Raw genomic sequence first — 23446 nt, forward strand, 5'->3', positions numbered from 1 at the left:
GTTCATGCAGCTGAAAACAGAAAGCTCTACTAGTTTTGCAATCTTCAATCAGTTCATAATCTTCATGGCTTTGTTTGCACAGTGAGTTTACTCTGTTCTCTCGGAGTTTGCTAGTGAAAGGGCCTGAATTTCTCGACGGCTACAAAAACCAACATGAGAGTCAGAAGTCAGCCACCATGTGTCAGACCGTGCAGCAGCGCCTGGTCGTCTCAGATTTGGGGATGTTATGGTCTTTGTCCCACAGGCGGTGGAAGGGGATCCCACCGAAGCCTTTATCGTGGCTCTGTGACGGAAACAAAGACACCATTCAGAAGAAATGGGCTCCAGTGCAATGTCATGCTGGCCCAGGACCCAGACTCATGTTTTCACCTCAAACAAAACCTGTTGTGAGTCTGAGCAGCTCAGAGGTTTGAGTTTCAGTCACTACAAGTCGAATGTGATGTGTGGAAAAGAGGCCAGGCTGGAGATTTAGCTGCAAAAACATTTGAGCTCTGCAGGAAACTTATATCTCAGTGAGAAACTTCTGAAAAGCAAAAGAAGAATTTCTCTCCGAGAAGATTTGCATCAGACAAAGCTGCTCAGTCTCTCATTTCCTCCCCGTCAGAGCCAGGGAGATCATGAGACTTTCTAAATTCACTATGGTCTTTTGTTCCAAGAAAACAAAGCTCGGCTCATAATCGATGCTTTGTTCACCTGCTGCTGGAGTAAAATCCTGATGATGTACAGTCCAGGGTGTTGGTTCCTCTCACTGGGCCCTGGTGGAGGTTCAGGGCACTACAGCCCCCAGATGGAGTCAAGCATGGCCTCAACTGTGCTGCAGAGGATTGTAATAGTAAGATAACAATAGTAGATAAACAGTATAAAGTCATTTCTCACTCTGGACACGTTATAAATGTGACAGCAGCGTCACACAGGCTGATGCTGAAGTTTCCCATGAAAAACAAAAGGAGCCAATTTTATGTTCGCTGGCACAAGAGGATAAATGTCTCCATCTAGTGGTCATTGCATCTAACTACAGCTGCTGTAAATGATGAATTCCTCTAAAACGAAATTACTAAACTAAATACTGTCAAACAATTATATGAAAACGTATTTATCGTAATAAATAATAATCAATAGGTAATCATGCGTAATGAAAAAGCTAAAGCAATTTAGCTGCAATTGCCACCATTACATTATATAATATTATACTTTCATCTTATTATAACTCTATTTAATTCTTTCTTTTCTGTTGTTCTGACCATAAAAAGGCCTCAAATACACATTTTAATCTAAAATCCTCTTTGTTGAAACCTAATTTTTTCACCAGAGTTACTGGAGGCTTGATTTAAAAAAAAAAAGTACAGATCAATAAATCTCTTTTGTAATCCAGACACTAGTCTCCTCCAGTGAAACCCACTCGCTGTGAGTTTTACTATGAAACTGACTCATGTTGCTTTTCAGGCTGTGATGCAGACACACGCTCTCCACCTCCATCACCAGTGGAGTGTGACTGGTTGTTTTATCATTAAAGAGTCTCAGTCTGAAGAGAATTAGATATTTAACTTCACGTGTAATGTGGATTTAATTCCATCTCTATTCTTCTTATAATCTATAAACACCTGACTTCTCTGTTTCGGTGAAAACACATCCTTATTACATTTTTCCCCCTGATATTTAATCTTCATTCTTCTATTTTCATTCAAGTCAAGTAGTTTTTCAGCATCTGATCCAATTTCTATTCTCCCACATGTTGATCTAAAGCGCATTTCTGACCTTGAAAACAGCAGCGGAGAAAAAGATCTCCTGACAAGTGGCTGCTCCTGAGCTAACGATCATGTTACATGAAAAAAACATCCAGAGTTCATTTCCATGACAACAGCGGATGAAGATCATGTGATTTGATGGAAAGCACCAGAAAATGAACTAGACGACCTTGAGGGTTGATGTTTGTCAACTTTTTAAGTGTCATCTACTGAATAAAGAGCCTACTTGATATTTCCTTTCAGGTACTTTTTACTTTTACCTCACTTCATGTTTCAAAGCGTTACGTTTCCTCTGTCTCTTCCAACTTATCGCAGTAAAGTTTTATTTCTGACCCTCTTTTCCCTCCTCTCATCTTTGTGTGTGTGTTCCTGGTGTTTCACAGAGTGATTCAGACATTTCCAGCTCAGACGGCTCGAGAGCCGGTGACTAACGGTGAGTGAGCGATGGCACACCGGTCCCTGAGAGAGGCCACCTCGCTCCCATCAATCAGCCGCCTGCCTGCTACCTGGAGGCAGGGACGCTGGAGATAAAGCACCACCGCCTTCTGGAAATTGCTACAATTGAGTGATTAAGACCGCTGACGTCAAAGAAAAGCCTTTTTATATTTATTTACCGAACGTACGTTGACTTTACCTTCATTCACACACGTCTGTATGACTGTGACTCACCAGCGTCCTGGCCTTGGGCTCTGTTTGTGGCAGCTGCGTTGGTGAAAAGCACAGTGATGACGAAGAGGAGGAGAAGAACCTGGGGTAAAAATCACAATACAGTGGATTATTAAATGAGTGGCGCTGCTCGGTTGTGATGCCTCCAGGTTTGTGTAAACACTGCTGGGCCCAGATTCTCCCTCAGTGTAATTATGAGCCATGAAATAATGAAATTCATGTGCTGAGCTGGATTTCAAGTAGATCTTTGGTTCTAATGACTCATTGACACTTACTTGAAGGATTAGTTGTCATTAAAAAGCTTAATTCACATATTGAGTTTGCCTGTTTTCTCCTCCACATGTTTCCTGTGTAAGTCAGTGATGGATTCTCTTACAAACACACACTTTAATATCAGGAACAATGTGATTACGGTTCATATTTGTGGAGAGAAAAATTTACTATTTTGATTTTATTTCCCCTTATTTTGAAATTACGACTATCAGGCTGCAACAGAACAGAAATATCTCAAATCCGACACTTTCAAGACACATTTTCACACATTATTTGTCAAAAAAAACAAAAATAAAACAAGAATTGACATCTTAGAATGGACAGAGCGGATCTTTTCATTATAATATTACATAGACATGTACCATGACAACTAGGAAACTCCACATAATGGTGTCTATCTGAAATGTTCTATTACAGTGGGTGCTTTGTTTTTCTCTTAGATGAGGAAGAGGAGGAGGAGGAGGAAGCTGATGAAGAGTCAACGTCACCTTAGGACGTCATGACGTGGGGTTGCACCACCACCAGGGGGCGGTGCGCAACCAGGCGTCCACTCTCCAGTGTGAACGGTGGTAAATGCCATGGAAATACAACAACACCAAGAACAACAATAGGATAAAAACACATAGAAATAAAAGTAACAGTAATAGATTTTTTTTATGCCATCATCTGATATAAGTTATGTGTTGGATTTGAACATGTTCAACATATTTATACTATGTTTTATGTGTTTTATAAACATGTTTGTATGAACTATATGTTTCTCTTGGCTGCAAAAAAGTAAATAAGAAGAAATCACAGTTTTTCATAAGTCATAAGAAATACCACACAGCTTTACTCTATTATCTACTATTTATCACACTGATAGGTTTTACCACTAGCAACCTGCTTTGGTCTGGTGCCACTATGCTTTTCTTCTATTTGTAATATTTCCAATAAGATAAAAAATGAAAGATGAATCATTTTGCACTCACAGATGAAAATATGCACGATTAACAAACACAGATGCACACGGCACAGACGTAAACACAAGCCTACAGTATATTGTCATACCTGGAAACACAGGTGGAGTGCATCCATGTGTGTGTGTGTGCATGGGTGGAGGTGTTCTGTCTTCCAAATGGTGGAGGATATCGTCTGACAGGAGCAAGAAGAGGAAATTCTCAGACAAATGGGCTCCTCTCACTGTGCAGGGCTGAAGGGCCTCCCTAATTGGGAGAGGTGTCATCGGGCCCCGGCAGTTAATCACAACAATGTGAGGAGAGAATTGCAGCCGGGGAGAGGACTCATCATTTCGGAAAACGCTCTCCTCCTTTGCCTACAAGGTGTTTGCACGCCAGGGCGCTGGAAATTCACAACCTGCTGTCACGTCTGCAGGGACTGTAACCGACACTGAGTCTGAATAAATGTAATCAGTGCACGCACACTGTCGTCAGCAGAGATAATTGTAAACGCGTGCACTACACAGCCTCTGTAACATGCACTGTTTGTCTTGGATAAGCAGTTTGGATATAATTTGGCTCATAAATATATAATGGCTCCCGGGCTGTGGAGGAGGAGCCCGGGGAGTAATGGCATCTTGGGTTTCAGAAACACTAATAACAACATTGATTACCAATATTTGAGGAGTTCATCTCCAAAAATACCGTGTAGCATTGTGGGCTGAAGCCATTATCCAGACTTTGTCATTCGATATCACAGAGCGGAGAAACTGGCCTCATCCTGTCAGCGGCGGATATAAATTCTCCATCAGCCTTTCGGGTTCATGATAATTTAGTGCAATCAATCATATCGTAAGAACAGGTGCCAAATCAAATGGAGGCTCGTCTAATTTTAGAATAATGGAAGGTTCTATTAATAAGAGTCTGCATTTCCTTTTTTTTCTAATTACATATTTTTAATAGACTGGTTTTTGTATAAATTTCTGTCTTGTCTTTGATGTTTTGTTGTCTTGTTTTCGTTTGTCCTCTTTGAAAATAACTTTTGAAAGGTGCTGTTCACAACAACAAGAAAATGTCCGTGAACCTCCAGACGAGGCGTCGAAGTAGAGCAGCAGGAAGCAGGACATGACGTATAAATACAACTGCAGAAATCACTCGTTGATGTCGACTCCGGCATTGGCCCTTTTCACCAAAACCTCTCGAGTTGTCTTGATGTCTTCGTCTTCTTCGTGTAGGGCTCCTCTCTTTACATCCTGAGATAGTTGTTTTCTTCCAGTTTCACATCTGTTAGAAACTTCATCAACACGCCCACTGGACTTTCAAGTATCAAGAGTTTTAAAGTTCTGGAAAATGTCTAGAGCAACTGACCTGGATGTTTGAATTCTCACCTACAGCCCCTGTGGATAATATCAGGACAATGTCTTCAGTGCAGGTCTGAAAGCAGCTATAATAATTAAACATTGATTAACAGGAAGACATTGATCCTCTTCATGAATGATCTACAAGGTGAGAATGAAAAGCTGTGAGTAGGATGAAGTCAGTTGCAGATGCATGTTTCTGGATATTCTCCGATGACATTAACTCGTCCGTGGGTGCGTCAGTATTTGCTCAGAGCTCATCCACCTGCACACGACGGCTGATGAGTGACGCCAGCTTCAAGGTTATAATGAGCGGTTTCCAGTTGTTCATTCCTGCATCGTGAAATTACTCATCGGATGACCTATTCATTATCTTACGCACGCAGGAATGAGTATTGAGCTGTGAGCGTGTACCTGACTGCGAGTGTGTAAATGTATTAATGTGTGTATTGTGGATTCTCTTGTGGAGGTGGTTGGTGCTGGTGGAGCGTAACAGAGGCGCTTTGTGAGTCATGGGTGCTCACATCACCGGGGGGGGGGGGGGGGCCCCATTGAGAAAAGCTGTGTGGGAGTCCAGACCGGAGCGTGGCTTCAGAGGACGGAGGGAACAGGATCTGGTGGGTGGCGGGTCTGCCCACACGGCTGTGGTGTCGAACAAATCAAACACACCCACTGGATCACAGGACCTGCTCATGAATCACTGGAGGAAATGAGAAGTAAAAACCGTTCTGCTTGTCGAGGAGCAATGAGTTGAAGGGTCAACAGAAATCGAAATTGAAATTCAAAGGCTGATTAAAGGATTACGACGGTCCAAAGCAAAGATGCTCTCTTGTGTTGTCCTCCTTGATCTTTATTCAGCCTTTTACCATCTCCCAGTTGATGCTGGGACTGGTTTTGGCCTCACTGGTTGTGTGGCCTTCAACAAAAAGAGAAACTTGGTAAAATTAATCAAAACCTGCACATCCTTAGATGCTTATGGGAATAATTGAGAATTTGGTTGCACTGACCTTTTAAATCTTACAAATGACAGCAGCCCACTTTAAAACGACAGAATGAGAGCAGTGTAAAAGTATTTAGGAAATGAGAAGAACACAAATTCTGGAGAATTAAGTCCTTTCTCAATAAATACAAGAAAACAAGATCACATTGTGCAGCATGTGTGTGTACGTCCACCGGTGTGAGTCTCTCGCCCACGTATCTCCCACTAGGTGCATCCCTCCACACACACAACACGTAACCCCTCTATGTGAGTCATGAGCGTTACAGTTATTGCTCATGAGTCCACACACGAGAACACCCCCCCCCCTCCTCCCCCACCCCCCCCCCTCCTCGCTCCTGGTCGTCCCTGCATCCGAGAGACGGATGAGTCAGCGCCGGAGCACGCTGCCTTGTGCCAAGTGATCAGCATCCCCTCATGTTCTGTCCCGCCGCCGCCGCCGCCCGTCCATCTCCACCCACAGGGCCTCATCCACAAAAAGGTTCACGTCTGAGGTTTGAGAGTGAGTCCTGCCGCGCTGGTGGATGTGTCCCGCTGTCCCGCAAAGACAACAAAGAGACACAGGAACGTCCAACTGTGACTCTCGCATGCTCCACGGGAGATCCAGAGAGTTTGCAGCAAGTGATGGATGTGTCCTCTGCCGCTGCTCTTCTGTCATTACTCATTTCTGCTTGGTTTGGTTCTTACAGACGTTAATCTGATTTATTTTTTATAGATATAATGTTTACTCAGGATCTTTATTCAGCCTTTAGGAGGGATTGGCTTCAGGCTGGCAGTAATAAGTGAGTCTGCTGTTTACATGGGATTTAAAGACCTTTGCTTGTTTGATCAAATAGAATTTGGCACTCAAGCTAATGTCAAATCAATAAAAAGCATCAGGGGAACACTGAGCCTGTTGTTTAATCCCAAAAAATTCTACTTTGGATGATTTCAGTCTAGATATACTTATTTTGGATGGAAATGTACATTTACACTGAATGTTTAAAATATAAATAAATGCATATAAGTCCAATATTCACTCTCTGTCTATCTGATCGGGCCTCAACCAAGTTCAGACACAATTTCAGGCCCCCGAGCAGATAGGAGGTTGTGTTTTCATTTCCGTTCTGTCTGCAGAGTTACTTTAAAACTACGGAACCGATAACCTAAGAAAGAACCAATAAAGTTTGGAGTGAATTCAGATAAATTAGTTGATCCAGGATTTCTTTTTTTCACTTGTCTTTATGGCCAGATAACGTGCATGTGCTCTCCCAGTGCCCCACTAGCTGCCAACGGCTTTTTCATGATGCTCGAGCAGCGTGGGAAACTGTCGGCACCAGTTTTCCACTGCCAGTTTTATAATTTTCAAGTTGCCGACGGTGTCTGGTGACCCTCGAGTATCGTGGTACAGGGGGTTGACCAGATGTTTTCTCCAGAAAACAGCTGGCTGCCGATGCTGGGGTCTGGGTTGATGAAAAGCAGTGAGGCTGAACCAAAACAATGTGCTTAAAGACATTAAAGACCTGTTTTCATTTAAATGATGATCATTGCAGCTTTAAATTTATTGACAAGCAGTGAATGTTCTTGAGTAAAAATATGAATAAACATTAAAAACTCAGTCTGCGCAATTCATGTTGAGAACTTTAAATGTTATTTCTTTATGCATGATTGGTATCTAATTGCAAACTAATGTATTTGAATGCTAAATGAAATGTGAGTGTGTCTCCTCATCTCCTTCCCTGAACTTTCTGTTAGTTCCCTGCTGCAGCCACGTATTGATCCTCTGTGTATCTGAAAGTGCTCCAGTAAACTGTAATCAATGCTAACATGTTTGCTTTGCACAATAGCCCTCTGCAATGTTATTTCTGCTGCATCACTGCCTGTATAGTCGCAGATATAAGTACTTGTACTCACTTTGTTTCATGTAATGCTCATTAGGCAGAATTAATGGGGCTGAAGAAAACTGGTGGATTAATAGAGCAGGAAGCGATTTTCCTTTCGGCTCGAGGAATAAAAAATATCACCTTGGCCAGTAATTATTTTGGAATTGGAAAATGAGGATGCTGGGTTTTTCTGCAGGGGTCTGGAGTCAGCATTTGATACCATCTCCTGTCTGCTGCTTCCTGCAGAGCCTCCACTGATCCCTGTTCAAAAGACCACAACACGCCATAAAAGCATTTCAGGACAGTTGCCAAGTCGTGCATATCCTAAAGTGGTTATGATGCACGAGGCTTTTAGAGACCATGGGTTTCACCAACTGCGTGTCTACAAGAAGAATAAGCAAACAAACCTGAGACAGGGATGATTACTAAGCAGAAATGCATCATGGGAGCGTCTCGTCTCAACCTCCCGTGGGATTGGAAATGTTTCGAAGAGCAAAGACGAGAGCGAAAATTCACTGGGATCCAAAATAGTGAAACACGCGGTTCATTTTCGTATAAATATTTATTGCAGAGGAGGTATCTTTTATGTACATGCTATCACAATATAACACAATATAAATCTACCAAATATTCCCATATAGTGATGCTATAGGCTTGTCATAGAGCAATATTTATAACAAGCACATAATACAGTGGGTTAGGGACAGTACCACTCACTATACAACTTGTAACAGTCCATAAAAGATCCTTTTTTTTCTTCTTTTTTGTTCTATCAAGGGCAGTGAAACATCGGTCCTACTAATTTCTTGAATTCATGCAGAAGCCACAAGAGCAAGATTTACAACGTTACAGCATTGAATAGTAGTAGTAGCAAGAGTAGTAGTTGTGTTTGCCATCGGGTGACGGACGGACTCGGTTTGGTCACAAGAGGAGACTGAAGTCGGGGTTTGAGATGAAAGCAGCGACAGCCGACAGAACGCACCATGGCAACGATCCGATCGCTGGACGAAGAGCTACGGGACACGGGTGTCGTCTACGTCGACGTGTTACAAGGACAAACTGTCTGGATTTGTGGACGTGAAATGGCGGAGATTCAAACTTTTACTGATTCATTGATGAGTACGGCTAAAGTACAATGATACTCTCCAGAGAGACGGACAGTAGGACGCTGGTTATGTTTACACAGACGCTATGGACTGACTCAACTGAGGGATGCTACGGCTAGCATGCTACCTACACAACAGAGCAGATCGAATGCTATGCAAAACTGTGACATTATTCCTAGTATAATGGTGGGATATTGCACCGTAAAGGCTCATTTATGCTCAACGTTAGCTACGGAAATTACAACAGAGCCAGAGTTTTTTGTCCGTTTCATATATGGACTCCGCCCTCTAATTATGCACTTGCACTCCCTGACTATCAACAACGTTGAATAACTAAATTGAACGAAATAGCTTCTTAGCTAATTCATTTTGATGCTAACTTCCGGTGGCTCAAAGCCAAAGAAATGAATAACCTTCCACTTGCACACGGAGACAGAGCGGTGTTGAAACAAGGCGGTACCCTGCACTCGTATCGTCTGTATTCGTGCACATCTTCTGAAAGCTTACGGACGAAACAGATGAAATGGTGCAGTACCACTGGAAATTGTGGGGGGGGCAGTGTAGCCAGTGGTGAGTGAGACGAACATAGAACTCGATAAAGACATTTCAACGATGTCGGAACTTAAAAAAGAATCGATAAGATGTTACTTCGCCTGGGCACAGTCACAAACAGCTGCTTGTGTGCTGCCCTCTAGTGGATGTTTCGCTCAACAACAATGCCAACGCAAAGGACGCATGAAAGTATGTGGGCAGTGACGTCATCACTTTTCATACGTAACAGCAGCATAAATGAGCCTTTAGTGTTCCTTCCTCTGTGCTCCATGTATCACTGATCTGTAAATCTCACGGGCAAAACCTGCAAAAGCTAAAACAATCAACACAAACCGATAAAAATGTTTTTTTCGACGACTTCTTTGCTTGAAAATGTTATAAAATATTGCTTGTACTTGCGCTTTTTCTCCCAAAATAAAATATATTGAATTTTACCCAAATCACAACCGCTTCAGAGCTCAGCGTGAGGAACACGACGTGACTATCAAGAAATAAACACATCCCCTCTTTTAAAATAGCTTTCCTACGAGGACAGAAAATATATACGGCATATTATTCATCACCCAGGGCAGTAAAATCTAATGCGGCAGTGATTGCAAAGACTGAAGAGTCGGTTTTAAAAAACAGAGAGGGGCTTTTGAAATGTTGCTGCTGTCACACAGGAGGTCAGGTAATCTCACGTAATAGGATCCTGCAGCCGCGACCACAGGGCACATGATGGACGACACGGAACATCTGGTTCATAAATATCATATAGATCCATCAGAGCATCACAATCAATCCCGACGTGGTGACAGCTCCTCTCAGACCTTGTTCCTAAAGTAGCTCATAAAGCAGAGGTGATGACAAACCCTGCGCTGAAAGGCAAACACTCCACATTTTAAATATCTCAGACAAGCCCCCCCCCCCCCCCCCCGCGGGTCAATGACAGAGGTAATTTCTCAGTCGGCGGAGGCAGATATAAGACCCGACGTCTAAATCATGTTCATGGGGTCGAGCTGTGGAGTCGCGTCGGATGAGAACGGCTACAAATATTTGTCACTGGACTGTTTTCCGTTGGGATGAGCTACAGAAATTTAGCAGTTTACGAACCGTGTTTAATCGAATGAGGACTTCAAAGTAAAATTCTCACTGACAAGCACAGATTTTTTTTTCCTATCTCACAGTTAGTAAGGACTCTTACAGAGGTCGTATATCATGTCGAGAGGAATTTTGACAGCAATTACAGATAATTACACTCAGTGACGACATTCAGTGATACCATGTAATTCTCACAAGATACCATAAAGTACTGTAGATGCTATATTGATACTCACATTACTGCAAATATTTTCTCAGGTGTTTATTTTGAATATAAGTGGGAAATTTCTATATTTTTTTTCCACTGTGATCCCAGGATGGAGAGTGATGAATATTTAGACATTTTGATGCAAAACGAGGAAACAAATCAAAACCTTCAAAAGGTTTAGTCAAATGAATAATTGAAAACCACATTGCTAAGTCTAATCTAAAGTTATTAGCGTAATTAATCGGTTGGGTTTTAGCCTACTTTGCATTAAACAGGGAGGAACATGCAAATATGCTACTTGTGAACTTTCAACACTGAACAATCATAATTATCCTTCAGTATCATTGGTCAAACAAAAGACATGTTTTATTTGTGTAAATGGCCATTGTTTCTATCAGTCAATCGTAATATTATACTAACCAAAGGATTTACTCGGGTCTGGAAACAAAGCGACAGTAATAATAGCTCATATAAACCATTTTATTCAGAGGTAATTTAGAGTAAATAGTTGTGGTGCTGTGGTTTCCCGTCTCCCGAGGTGGGATTACGAGCAGGGCCATTGTCTTCTGGTGCCAGAGCCGTATAAATAGCTTCATCCACAGAAAGTGGCAACAGAACAATGGCCACAGAAATGGGGGAAAACAGGGATGAGATCGACGCGGCTGTAAATCAATTAACGACTCATTAAACATGACTCATAACCTGAATTTGTTAGTAGAATGTTACTGATACTGACAGAAAACATGGCCAAGAGCTAAAAATAAAAGTTATAAAAAAACAGAATTACTTTTAAAGCAGTGATTCCTAACAGCTGTTTGTAAACTGAGTTGTGGCAAGTTCAACCTTTGAGGAAAAAACAGGAGCTGTTAGGACTTGATCATGAATCAGACTCCAGAGAACAGACTGTAAATAAAGATGGACTCAACTTCCCCTCGTACAAACCTGAAGCTAAATTATTCCGGATATGCACACGGCCATCTTGAACTTGCAAGATCACTTGGAGCCAGAGTCCGTGCAGTACCGAGGTCGGCCTATCGCAAATCAATCTCTGTTTTTATAGCATCAAATAACTAATTAAAACCTTAAATAAAAACTTGAACATACAGTACATCCGTGTGATAACCACTACCTTACTACCTGAGAAAAATTACTTTTTAATTTGGTCCATGTCCCATCCACTAACATGGAGGAGGCTGGGTTTATGACATATACTGCAGCCAGCCACCAGGGGGCAATCCAAACGATTAGGCTTAAATTTTGGGGAGTTGGAATGTCGTCCATCTTTATGTACAGGCTGTGTCCGAAATCACCCACTCATTCACGAACCCCTACTTTGTTATTAAGGGTCTATATAGTGAGCTCATCCAAAAAAACTTTCTTGAACACTACCTGTCGCCGGTAATTACGTCATTGTTGCAGGATTACGACGTAAAACAACGTAATTTTACATTAAGTATTAATATGTAAGTAAAAAACATGTTGAATGACCATCATTTAATGTAGAAATAAACTTTTTCTCAGTTTGTGCTGTGATGCTCTGCTCGTATTTTACATTTGTACGACAGGTCGGGCTGTTCCTGCTGCTCACGCTCGTCTCTGCCCCGCGAGCGCAATGCATGATGGTATATATTGCTCAGTCAGTGACCATCACACTTTTTTTCACAATGCATTGTGGGAAACAATGAGTGCACAATATAGGATATTAAAAAATCCCTAAACAATCGGACAGCACTAGAAAATGGCGAACTCACTATATAGTGGACTATGTAGTGATTAGAGAGTGATTTAGGACCCAGCTACAGTCTACGCTCCGCAGGTTACTCGTTAAGGAAAGTGGTTTAACTTTATTAACTCTCATACAAACTCAAACACACACACACACACACACACACTTGTTACAAGCCGACCTAAAGACAACCCATGCTGGATTTATAAACAAAGCTGGTGCGAATAATTTTTCTCCAGTTTCACACTCATAATTTCTCTGGCCCTACTTTTTACAGCATACATATCATGTCATAGCATGTCATGTTAACACACATTCATGTTTAGTGCTGCTCTCATATAATCTTCACCGACCTGAACGAGCTTTTGGAAAATAAAACAACAACATTATACACTTGTCAAGACATTAATTGCCTTGGTCGACAAACTGGTAGCATCCGACTACCCTCGATACCTGGCTGTGCATGCTGTTTCTATAAAGTCAACGTCACAAGATGAACCCATTCGCTTTACTTCAGACTAATACAAGACAATGCTAGTTGGTTAGGCACATACAGTACATCCCAGCAGACCTGGAAGCATTTTAATCTGCCGAGAACTACAATTAAATAGGTCTAAACAAAATAAACATGTCTAATTTTGGTCGTTGTGTGTATCATGCCATGAGCTTGAAAATACAAAGTGTACAAGAAGAACAAGAGTCCGACCTCAGTTCTTAATTAATGGGGTTGGCTAAAGTGCTATAGATTGATTTTCTCACTGAGTCCTTCCCTCTCTGCCAAGGTTTTGGACACAAACTAATAAATTAACTTGACCGCCTAAAGACCGACGTCCCTCCTTGCAAAATGTTCCCATTTTCTTTGGCGTTCACTTCTGCAGTTTCTTATCATACTTCAAACCTTAATTCACGTTCAATATTCTTTCTCCAAAACCATTATTTCATGTCCTTGCCCAAGAAGTAATGAAGTCAATGCACTAAAAACAAAACTTGAGTACAGAACATGATAAATGCAGATTTTCAACATTGCTCATGAAGTGAAAAGGCTGAATCAAAAGTTGCATAATTTGTCTACAATTTAACTTCAGGATGTTCCTGTAATAATCTGGAATGCTCGTCACGACGTTGTTTTTTTGTACATTTTACTTATTTTCAAAATAGGTAAAACAGGAACAAAACCTCGGAAAGGAAGGCAACTTGTGGAGTTTGATCTACTTTTCTTCCAAGTCACCAGACTAATAGTAAAAGGTAATATTTAACGATTTTCAAAGTGAAAAAAAGTGTACATCAATAACTATAATTTCAGAAGTCCGTTAAGGTTTTAGTGTCATGCCTGCTTGCTTGATGCGCTTTCCTCAAAGTCCCAGGGACAAACATCTGCCTTTTTAGCAGCAGTTTCGACGCCGCCTTTAGGGTTTGGATTGCTCTGTTTGACCACAGAAGCACTTTTGTCTGTACCTTTATTAGCTGACGTATCCTCAAACTCCCATGGACAGACTTCAGCCGGTTTTGGTTTGGCTGCTCCAACATTTGCGCTTTTCCTTTTTTCCACCAGCGGTACCTCCTGCTGACTCTCTACATCCCAGGGACAAACCTCGGCCAGTTTTTGCGGGCTTGCGTGTCTCTCTGACGATTTACTCTTGTCCTTAGATTTTGTTCTACTTTTCTCATCAATGTCTTTTGATTTCTCTTTGTCAAGTGTTCTTGTGGAAGGGGTAGCCTTCTTTTTTGAAAGGTCTTCCTTGGTTTTGGCAACTTGAGAGGGACTAGGCGTCGTCTCAGAATTTGGAGATACTGCGGTACTGTCATAGTCCCAGGGACACACATCAACTTTAGTTGGTGGCTGGAGTGAGCCTCCTACTTTGGATGGATCTGAAAGGATACTTTTCCCTCTACAGTCCACTGGAGATGTGCTCTTTTTCTGCTTTGTCGTATCTGATGAGCGAGACACTTCTGTTGTCGTTTGAGGCTCCTCAAAGTCCCAAGGACAAATGTCTACCCGAGCTGTTTTGGAGCTTTCCACTGCAGAATGAGGCTGCTGGGTTTTAGCAAATTGACTAGTCTGACTAGATAATTGTTGCTTTGACCCTTCCCCTTGACTAACGTTACTCTCACCTCCGTCCTCCCATGGACAAACCTCTGCCCGAACAGCAGTCGTCTTCTGAATCTCCTTTGAATTCCTGCCACTCGAGTGATCAGACGCTTTCTGCTTCTGCTGCTGAGATTTGCCTCCCTTGGTGCTCCCTCCGTGAACTGTCGTGGTTTCCTTTGGTGCGATAGATACGTGCTTTATGACTTTGTTTTCAGATGGAGTTGGGACATCTTCCACTTCCCAGGGGCAAACCTCTGAGAGATCGTAGAGGTCCTTTCCCTTGACTGGATCGGAACAGATTGTTGGCTCGCTACCGCTAACCGGCTGTTTCATGATCGTACCTTTTGCCACAGTCTGTTTGTACTCAACCGACTGGCTGATAATCATCTTAGACGGGCCTTCGTTTTCTGGCTCTGCACTTGCCCTTGTCTCTTTGCTCTTTGACTGACTCTTCTTATTGCTGTCCTCTGCAATCTGGGCCTTTCCTGTCAAACCCAAAGTCTTCTCTTTGGCACTGGCGATGACACTGAGTGACTTCTGCAGCATTGAAGCCTTCGGATGAATTGGTTTCTTGTCTGCAGTGAGGTTATGGGCGCTGGCAGACTTGCAGACCAAAGGGACACATTCTGTAGATTCGCTGGGGACACATACATTCTCACTAGATTTCTTCTTGACCAGTTTCTTGCCCATAAGGGTATCCAGGAGGGATCCTTCAGCCGGGGTCACCTCCATCTTGTCTGTTGTCGAGCTGTTGGAGTCTTCGTTCTGGTCGCGGACGTGGTCGTAGCTACTGTGGGACTTCTTCAGGGAGAAAACCTTGTTCTTTAGCGTCTCCTCCTTGGCTGGTTTTCCTGGGTGAGGCGGATCGAAAGGGTTCTTTTTCAACATGCAAATGCTGTTACGATTGCTCCCATGCTCCCCCGACTCCTTGTCGTCCCGGCTGCATTGACGGTGCACAGATTCAGGGATTTCGGTGATGCGCCTCATCAGCGAGCGACCCAGCCCTTTCTTGGAGCTGCGTTTCTTCTGGAGATGAGGATTGTTCGCCAGCATCTTCTTCCTCTTGTAAATCTCCAACTGGGAGTAGAGCTTCTTCAACTCCTCCTAAACATGGATGCCGGAATGATTGGAAAGACAAAAGAGAAGTGGTCAGTCTCCTGCTACAAGCAAATATATCGGTGTTCTTACGATCAAAACACTGTTACGAAAAAGCAGACACACTATTGCACAGAGAACATGCCGTACAAATCCATGACACGTGACTAACAAACAGTTGTTAAGTGATGCACTACGGAATATCACATGCGAGCTGAAAGAAAAAGCAAAGACAGGACAGTCCTGAACAGCTTTAAATAAGGAAACGGAGTGTGAATTGATGTTAGGTCTGAAACAGCCTCTAAGCTCAGGTCTTGAATTAATCATATATCTGTCACCATCCCGTATAATGAATGCTTTTGTCATCATGGTAACACCCTCTCTGATAATTGGATTGAGGTGCCCAGATCTTTTGGTAGAGAGACTTCTTCAGCGCTAACAGACAAACAGAAATCTCTGCTCACGTTGGTACGTTTTTCCCAATGACTGTCACAAGGCCTTACGCCACAGCCATTAATAGAACTGAGAGGGCCCATTTCGTCTGGTGTCTGCAATAAAGAACTGCCATGGCTCAGTATTTTTGGTAGGATTTAAAAAAAAGTTATAACCAGGTAATACATCGGAGGTGGAAAGGTAAACGGAAGCCAGGTCTTACCCGAATGTCCTCAGGGTCCAAACTGTGTTCGCTCCATGCAGAGGTTATGCTGCTGTTTAGGTACGACCCAGATCGACCCATGTCCAGCTCGTCCTCGTAGGCCTCAGAGGCTATATCATCTCTCATGTGGGCGCCAGCAAACAGGAACTAGTGGATTGGCATAAAAAAGTCTCATACACCAGATCATACATATATTATAGCGTGATTCAAATTTCAAAATAAACAAGATGTTCTTATACCAATGTCAACATCTGTAATGCCTCAAGTACTGCTGATAGTAGATTAATTTAAATGCACTGGTATTGGATCGATGCTCTGTATTGTCTGTCATCAGAGTCAGTATCAGGATAGTAGAAAAGTGGTATCGGAACAAATGCAAAGTCTCAAAAATAACAGCAATATTCTCCTTTTCTTGGGCATGTGGAGTAAACTCGATCACAAGTTGTAAACTTTACCTTAGGAATGAGAAGCAGACCCAGTGTCACTGTGACAGTCAGGTGGGTGTGGGTGAAGAAGAGCAGCAGCATCCAGTCTGGATGGAGCTCAGGGGCAAGAGTGAACCTGTCAGGATGCAAAAAGAAGAAAAGTATAAAAGTAAAAAGAGTAGATGGAGAGAAAAGAGAGAGAATAAAATACAAGAAATTGAATCTACATAGTACAGATGCCTCCAGATGCTCTCACAATGAAAGTGCTGTTCATTACGCGTGTTAAAAAGCCTTATGATAGCTGATTGTCAAATTGAAAATGCTCACACGGTAGCTGCAGTGAAGCACGACTAAATTATGTTGTGACGTCCACACACTTTGCTCCGTCTGCAGTAAACCTCTGAGATACAGATGGAGCCGGGGGAGACAGACGCCTGCAGACTTAATGAGTTTTCAGCCAAAGTAGATTTACCCACTGTCTGTCCAGGCGTCAAGTCCACCGCCTCGGATAATGCTCCACTTGATCCCTGCTTCCAGCAAGGACACCATATTTCTCCTCATTCTTTCAATTGGATTCACAACAAAAAGGGGGAGTGACCTTGATCTGCTCACAAGATGCAGCCTATTAATGCACCAGACAGCAAAACACTGGGCCCGCTGTGGCACAGCAGTTGGTGGAATATGAGATAATTACCGGCAGAAACAATAGTGCGTGCGAGGAGTAGCTCAAGTCTTTCATTTAAAGTGAACTAACAGGCTTTTCAGCACAGTGAGACCTTGAGCACGCCGAGGATATGAAGGCATGTCCTGTCAGATGCTAATTCAACCACCGGAGAGCCTCTATCCAAGCGAATGTCATCTAGCAGCCCCATTACATTGTTGAAGTTGGCAAATGGCTAATTAACGAACAGTTACTGTCGTAATGGCTCAGAGGCATGAATGACGGCAAAGGTCCAGCACATGAAATGCCCCAAAGCACTGAAGTCTTCCCTCCTTCCTGTTTTATGGCGAGTTTCTGTGCAGATGAGGATTTAATAACCTTGGCATGCGGTCCCCCCCCCCCCCGCCATCCCTCTACACTCCCTGCAGTGACGTTGCCGTCATTTTCTCTCCACATCCCATTCGCACCTGGACCTTTTACCAAAACATCACGACCACCACGGCAAAGGAAGGAGCTGTAACTGGCCACCGTGGGATCAAATAGCCGGTTCTGCGAGTAACACAAATGGACGCCCGTAACAAGCTCCAGTGCACGCCGTGGTCTCTGGTGGCAGCCCGTCAGTCAGAATCAAACCCGCCACACCAGGCAACTGTCCAATTTATCAGGGGGTCTCGTCTGGTCATTTTCTGCACAGAACAGACTCACGATAAGGCGGAGTCACGCAGAACCAGACGTTCAAATATGTCCAAAACTCAGATTTCTCCAAGAAGCTATCAGGCGATAAGTCGATGATACATTGATGTTATTTTACAGGTGCCAATAATTCTAGTTGTTTGTGTTTATGCTCTGATATGGTTCATTGTTTAATAATGTGATGGAGCTGAGCTCTCGTTTGGGGGGGGGGGGACACCAGCTCTGAACGGCAATGTCAGCTGAAAGGTCTCATTTACAAACTGCACGCTGCAGCTCTTTGACATGTACACAGGAGGGAGAGGAGTGATTTCACTACAATGGAGATTAAAAACAGAAACAGCTCCCACATGAACAGAAGGGTTGAGCCTCATTCAGCCTATATGTGATGCAAATGAGACAATCTAGTGGAGGACATAAACGTCAAAATGACACCAGCCAGCAAACGCCATGATATTAAATATGGAGCCGGTAAATGTGGAAACATGTTGTAAATGGACGTGACAGCATCTGTACATGTTGAGGATGATGCGTTTGTTGGTAATTATGTTTTATTGTCCCCGGAGCAGATGCACGGACGTGACTGCACCAGGAGCGGAGATTTATTACAGATCTTCCTGTGATCGCTGAATTCTCACAAATAACACAAATATACATCAATACAACTTCCCGATAAAGGCTTCTAGAGACAAGCAGATCATTTAAACCTTCTATCTAATATTATATTTGTGCCTCCTCACCAATACAAAACATGTAAGTATGGAGTTTTTTGTGAAATGACGATATGTTGTATGTATGCGGTGGATTTTCTGACTCTGTTTTTTAAGACACACTGATGTGATGATGCTTTTTCTTTTGCTAATAACCCAATTATACACTTACCAACTTTTACAATGCAAAATTACTTTCAAACAAAACATTATACTATTATCTCAACAGATCAAGTTGCTGAAAGGAGCCTTTCTTTGCTCGATATTTCTTTGTGACTGACATTAATGAGGCTGCTTGCTGACTTAATGTCTCTTTTCCTACTGGTGCTTCTGTTGAACAGCGGTTTATTGGAGAATAGGACTGAATAAGACTGTTTATAATGAGTCATTAATATGACTTTAATGGAAATGCATTGTTCTCTATTTATTTTTTGATACTGGCTAGATATGGACATTATTGTTATAATTATGCTGCTGTGCATCTTATTTTATTTGACTTATTTCATATGTCAGTACATTTACATGTGCATTTTTGCTATGGGACCCCTTGAAGATTAGTTGTAATGTAAGATTAGCATCCAAATGTGAATGTAAAAGTTAGTTTGGGAGGCGTTACCTGATCACATGGAATATCGCCGAGAGGACGAGCTCGTTGTGAACGGCGATGGCCATGTAGCGAGGCTCGTGGAACGCCGACGGCACCGTCCTCACGGCGTAGCACAGGTACACTGCCCACAGCAGGAAGAGGAACTCGGCTGTGAAGAACGAGAAAAGAGGAACGCAATGAAGACACGGGGCAAAGAAATCATTTATATGCAGAGCACAGGACCAAAAAATAACTGTTCAACTGTTGTACAACACAGGTTTACATAAAAATATCCTGCTCACAACAGCTGTGAAACTCAGTTATAACAGCTGTGGTTGTTTTCTCTGGAGAATAAATGGATCCTTGTGCACCAACATGGCCGCCGCATGTAATGTTTCATATACAGGGAGCTCCACAATTAACATGCTGTTTTTTACATGAGAAATGCATCAGAAAACAATTTGATTAACCATTAATAGAGTAATAATCTACGCTCTTTATAAATTCTCCACTGTAGAAGACATAAAATCCTGGTTTGTGGTGAACAAACACTAAAACAAATGCTGCTGGTTTCCGCAACAACACAAGAGAAATATGCTTAAATCTGATGTAATATACAAGATTAATTATCCAACACGTAATTGCATTGCTGAAACTGCACTTTGTTGTGTGTTTGCATGTTGTTTTTTGACGTCAGAGCTGACCTGCACATTCCTGTTTTTACCCCCCCCCCCCCGATGAACAGAAAGGAAATCTGTCCTCGGTCTACAGTATCGCAGCGTGTCGTCCCTGCTGGGGGTCCATTCGTTTTACCCAGAAGTCAAATAGGACCGCGTTTTTTTGCTCCCTCGTGAAAAAAACAGGATGCAGATTTCCTCAGTGCGAGATGCAGGCCCCCCCCCCCCCCCCCCCCCCCCCCCCGCCGAGCGCCGTCGATGCCTCATCTGTCTTTATCTGCTGCTGGTTGTTCCCTCTCCTCCGAGCGAAAAAACACAGGAAAACACCCAAAAGTGCATCACCAGTGGGGAGGATTAATGTCTTTCTTTTAGGAAACAGGAGAGCGCTGCCAAATGTAGATGGAGGCAAACTGTCTCCCTCATCCCACTTCTCCTCATCACTCACTCTTCCCTCATCTCTCGTACACTCTTTGAACTCCTAATGTATCGTGCCAGACAAATTACTTCTGGATTTCCCTGCCATGAATACCTCAAGTAACCCATGTTTTCTCTCTGTGGTGCCCAAAAACAGAATGAAGCGTGTATTCATCTATGTAAACCCCCTATGGACGCGGAGGGGCAGCTCACCGACAGCCATCATGTAGTCCCAGCGGTCCAGCAGACACATGCTGAACTGCAGCCCGTCGGGCGTGTAGCCCACGTCGATGAGGGTGGACTTCCTGTCCGGGTTCTGACAGACGGCAGATGTCCACGCCACCAGGAACCAGCAGACGATGAGGAGGATGATGCCCAGCAGACGCAGCACTCGCCAGCTGGTCATGTAGGGGATCCTCTGGGCTGTCCGGGAGAGGAACACCTTCAGCACCCTTTGAGGAGGAGGAAGAGGAGGAGGAGAGACCCTCAGAACAACATGTAAATACACTGTAGATTAATATATGTCAAACTGAGCATCTACGATGGGATGGATTGTTGTAGATTAAGGCCCATAAGAGTTTTAAGGATTTCACTTTTTATCGTACCTACTGTCCATGTGCATGCAGCTTAGTACGACCGTGGACTAAAGCAGAAGAACATTTGAGCTTTAAGATGCATCACGGTTTCCAGCAGTGAATCTTTCCTCTTCCATGTTTAATACATGAAGCCGTAAATACACCGAAACACAAAGACGGCGCAACAGGAATTAAATTCAGCTGGAACACGTGACCAGCCGTCGCTATTCTTAGGCTCTGCCCTTCACGCACATTGATGAAGTGTCCACTGCGCTCGCCACTAATGAGCCCCCCATCAAAAATTGATCTGTGCAATATGTTGACTCGCAGCTCTGAGGGTTTACTCGGCTCGCATTAGCCACATCCTCTTAATCACCGTCTTCACCGGGCCTTTTTGACACATCCACCTGACAGAAAGACCCACAGAAGAACAATTTCAAGTGCGTTGCTTTAAATACGGCGGAGCTGCTGTCTCATTATGGGTTATTCAGTGCTGGATATCCTCCCCTGTTCTCTCAGCCCTCTGGCACTTCTTTCCCTTCCTCTGCTCCCTCACACATTTGTCTCTTGGTCTGTCTTTTTCCAAACGATATATATGGAGATCCTTTGGGACCAGAGCACACTGTGCGGTCCTAAACCTGAAGTTTATGCCTGACGTTATTAAAAAAACACCGCTCACACACTTCGCTAATCACCTGATAAGTAAAGACACATAAGCACTAAAGTAGCTCATCCATCCATCATCTGTACCGCTTCGACTTCGAGGGCCGCAGGAGGAGCTGGAGTTAATCCCTGCCGACATGAGGCGAGGGCCTGTGTGTGTGTGTGTGTGTGTGTGTGTGTGTGTGTGTGTGTGTGTGTGTTACCTGTACAACTTCAGAGTCAGAGTCCCGTAGACGGTGGCAAAACCAAGCAGTCGGACCCATCGCAGCAGGATGCATCGGAAAACACTCGGCTGGAAGTAAAGAATCCCGACCTGCAACACAGAAAGAGTCTGAATAACAAGGACTGAGCCATTGAGACGACTAATCCCAGCACATTAACTCACTAATGAAAACCATTCAATCTGTTTGAAAGCTCAGGACAGGTTGTGGGCGAATGGTCATTGAGTTTCCAGGCCTGGAAATGAACTTGGACGCGTTTGAGAAAAAAAGTGCTGAGGATAAAATGTTGAAGCTTCACAGATCCATCACTGAGCAGATTCACTCTGTCGATGAAGACTGTGTGATGTGTCTGAAAGCTCCAGAGAGAGCTGGTAAGTTGACCTTGAGTTTGGATAGTTTCCAGTCTGAGTAAAATCAACAGCAAAACCAACCCAGTCGTATTTAAGATGGCAGCGTGTGGTGTTTAAACTGCTGTTAAATATATATATGAATATTATTCCAAATATAGTCGGATAAAGTCATGTTTAAAAATGCAGTGGAGTTGAAATTCACCTGAACCCCACAACCTCAGACCTCAATCATTACATGAAACAACGTTTAAGCATCAGAAACTAATTATAATTATAAGAATTATAATGAAGCAAAAGATAATGATTTCCACATTTACATAATTCTTCCCACACTGCTTCTATTTACTATAATTTAAAACATATGGGTATGGGCATTACCAGCACGACTCTGACTCTACAGCTGATAAGGTTCACCTCTATTTCTCAAGAAACTGTAAATGAAAAATCAAAGAGGAAATGTCATGAATCACATCGACTTTAATAGTTAAAACACGATGTGACAGAAGCGCAGTGACATTTTACATCCCTCCCTGGCATTACTCATAACACGGCTGCATCTGACGCTGCTAACATCACAGAGGAACTGCCCTTGAGACAGAGAACGAGGATCCACCCGCGTTTGCTGCAAAGACCGAGAATCGCACAGACATGGCGCCCATACAAAAAACTAAACCACACTCACACACTGATGATCTTCCAAAAAGCATCAATCCAAAACACACAAAACTAGAGAAAGACACAAACATCTGAGGCAACACAAGTATCTGTCCGTTGCAGATGTGCAGCGATTTCCCCTGTGGGATTGTTAATGGTAATCGGATTAGCCGAGCCATTAATACGTTCCCTCAGGCAGCGGAGAAGACGCAGGCATGTGGATTTCTTCGCTCACTATTGGTCTGAGTCAGTTAAGGGACACGGAGGACCCCACAGGAGAGAGGGTGGGCCACGCCGTCCTGTGCACGGAGACACATGGTCGACCAGAAAAACTTCTGACATGACTCAGCTGTCTTACATTTGCAGCATGGAGCAGCCTCTGAAACTCACATGAAGAGGTTAAAGAAAGTAATATTACAAAAACTAAGTCCTCAGTGGATTCCTGACGAAACGCAGAGCGGAGGCACAGG

At 43.2% G+C, this 23446-nt stretch overlaps 1 protein-coding gene and 1 long non-coding RNA gene across 2 annotated transcripts in view; both read right to left on the minus strand.

Annotated features, from left to right (window-relative positions):
• Window positions 1-7585: 7585 nt before the first annotated feature.
• On the minus strand, window positions 7586-11777 carry LOC117754216. Its single transcript, XR_004612363.1, has 3 exons — window positions 9975-11777; window positions 9776-9779; window positions 7586-7597 (listed from the first exon to the last, which is right to left on the minus strand). It is a non-coding gene; the product is annotated as an uncharacterized LOC117754216 (long non-coding RNA).
• A 719-nt stretch (window positions 11778-12496) lies between these two features.
• gpr158a (G protein-coupled receptor 158a) overlaps window positions 12497-23446 on the minus strand; it is a 48771-nt gene continuing 37821 nt past the window's right edge. Inside the window, 7 exon segments of the mRNA XM_034572928.1 lie at window positions 12497-15704; window positions 16160-16243; window positions 16351-16497; window positions 16806-16911; window positions 19453-19591; window positions 20727-20965; window positions 21955-22064. Coding sequence (XP_034428819.1) covers window positions 13836-15704; window positions 16160-16243; window positions 16351-16497; window positions 16806-16911; window positions 19453-19591; window positions 20727-20965; window positions 21955-22064 — 2694 coding nt within the window. The 3' untranslated portion in view covers window positions 12497-13835.

The sequence above is a fragment of the Hippoglossus hippoglossus genome, chromosome 20 (assembly GCF_009819705.1).
Source record: "Hippoglossus hippoglossus isolate fHipHip1 chromosome 20, fHipHip1.pri, whole genome shotgun sequence".
Lineage (NCBI taxonomy): Eukaryota > Metazoa > Chordata > Actinopteri > Pleuronectiformes > Pleuronectidae > Hippoglossus > Hippoglossus hippoglossus.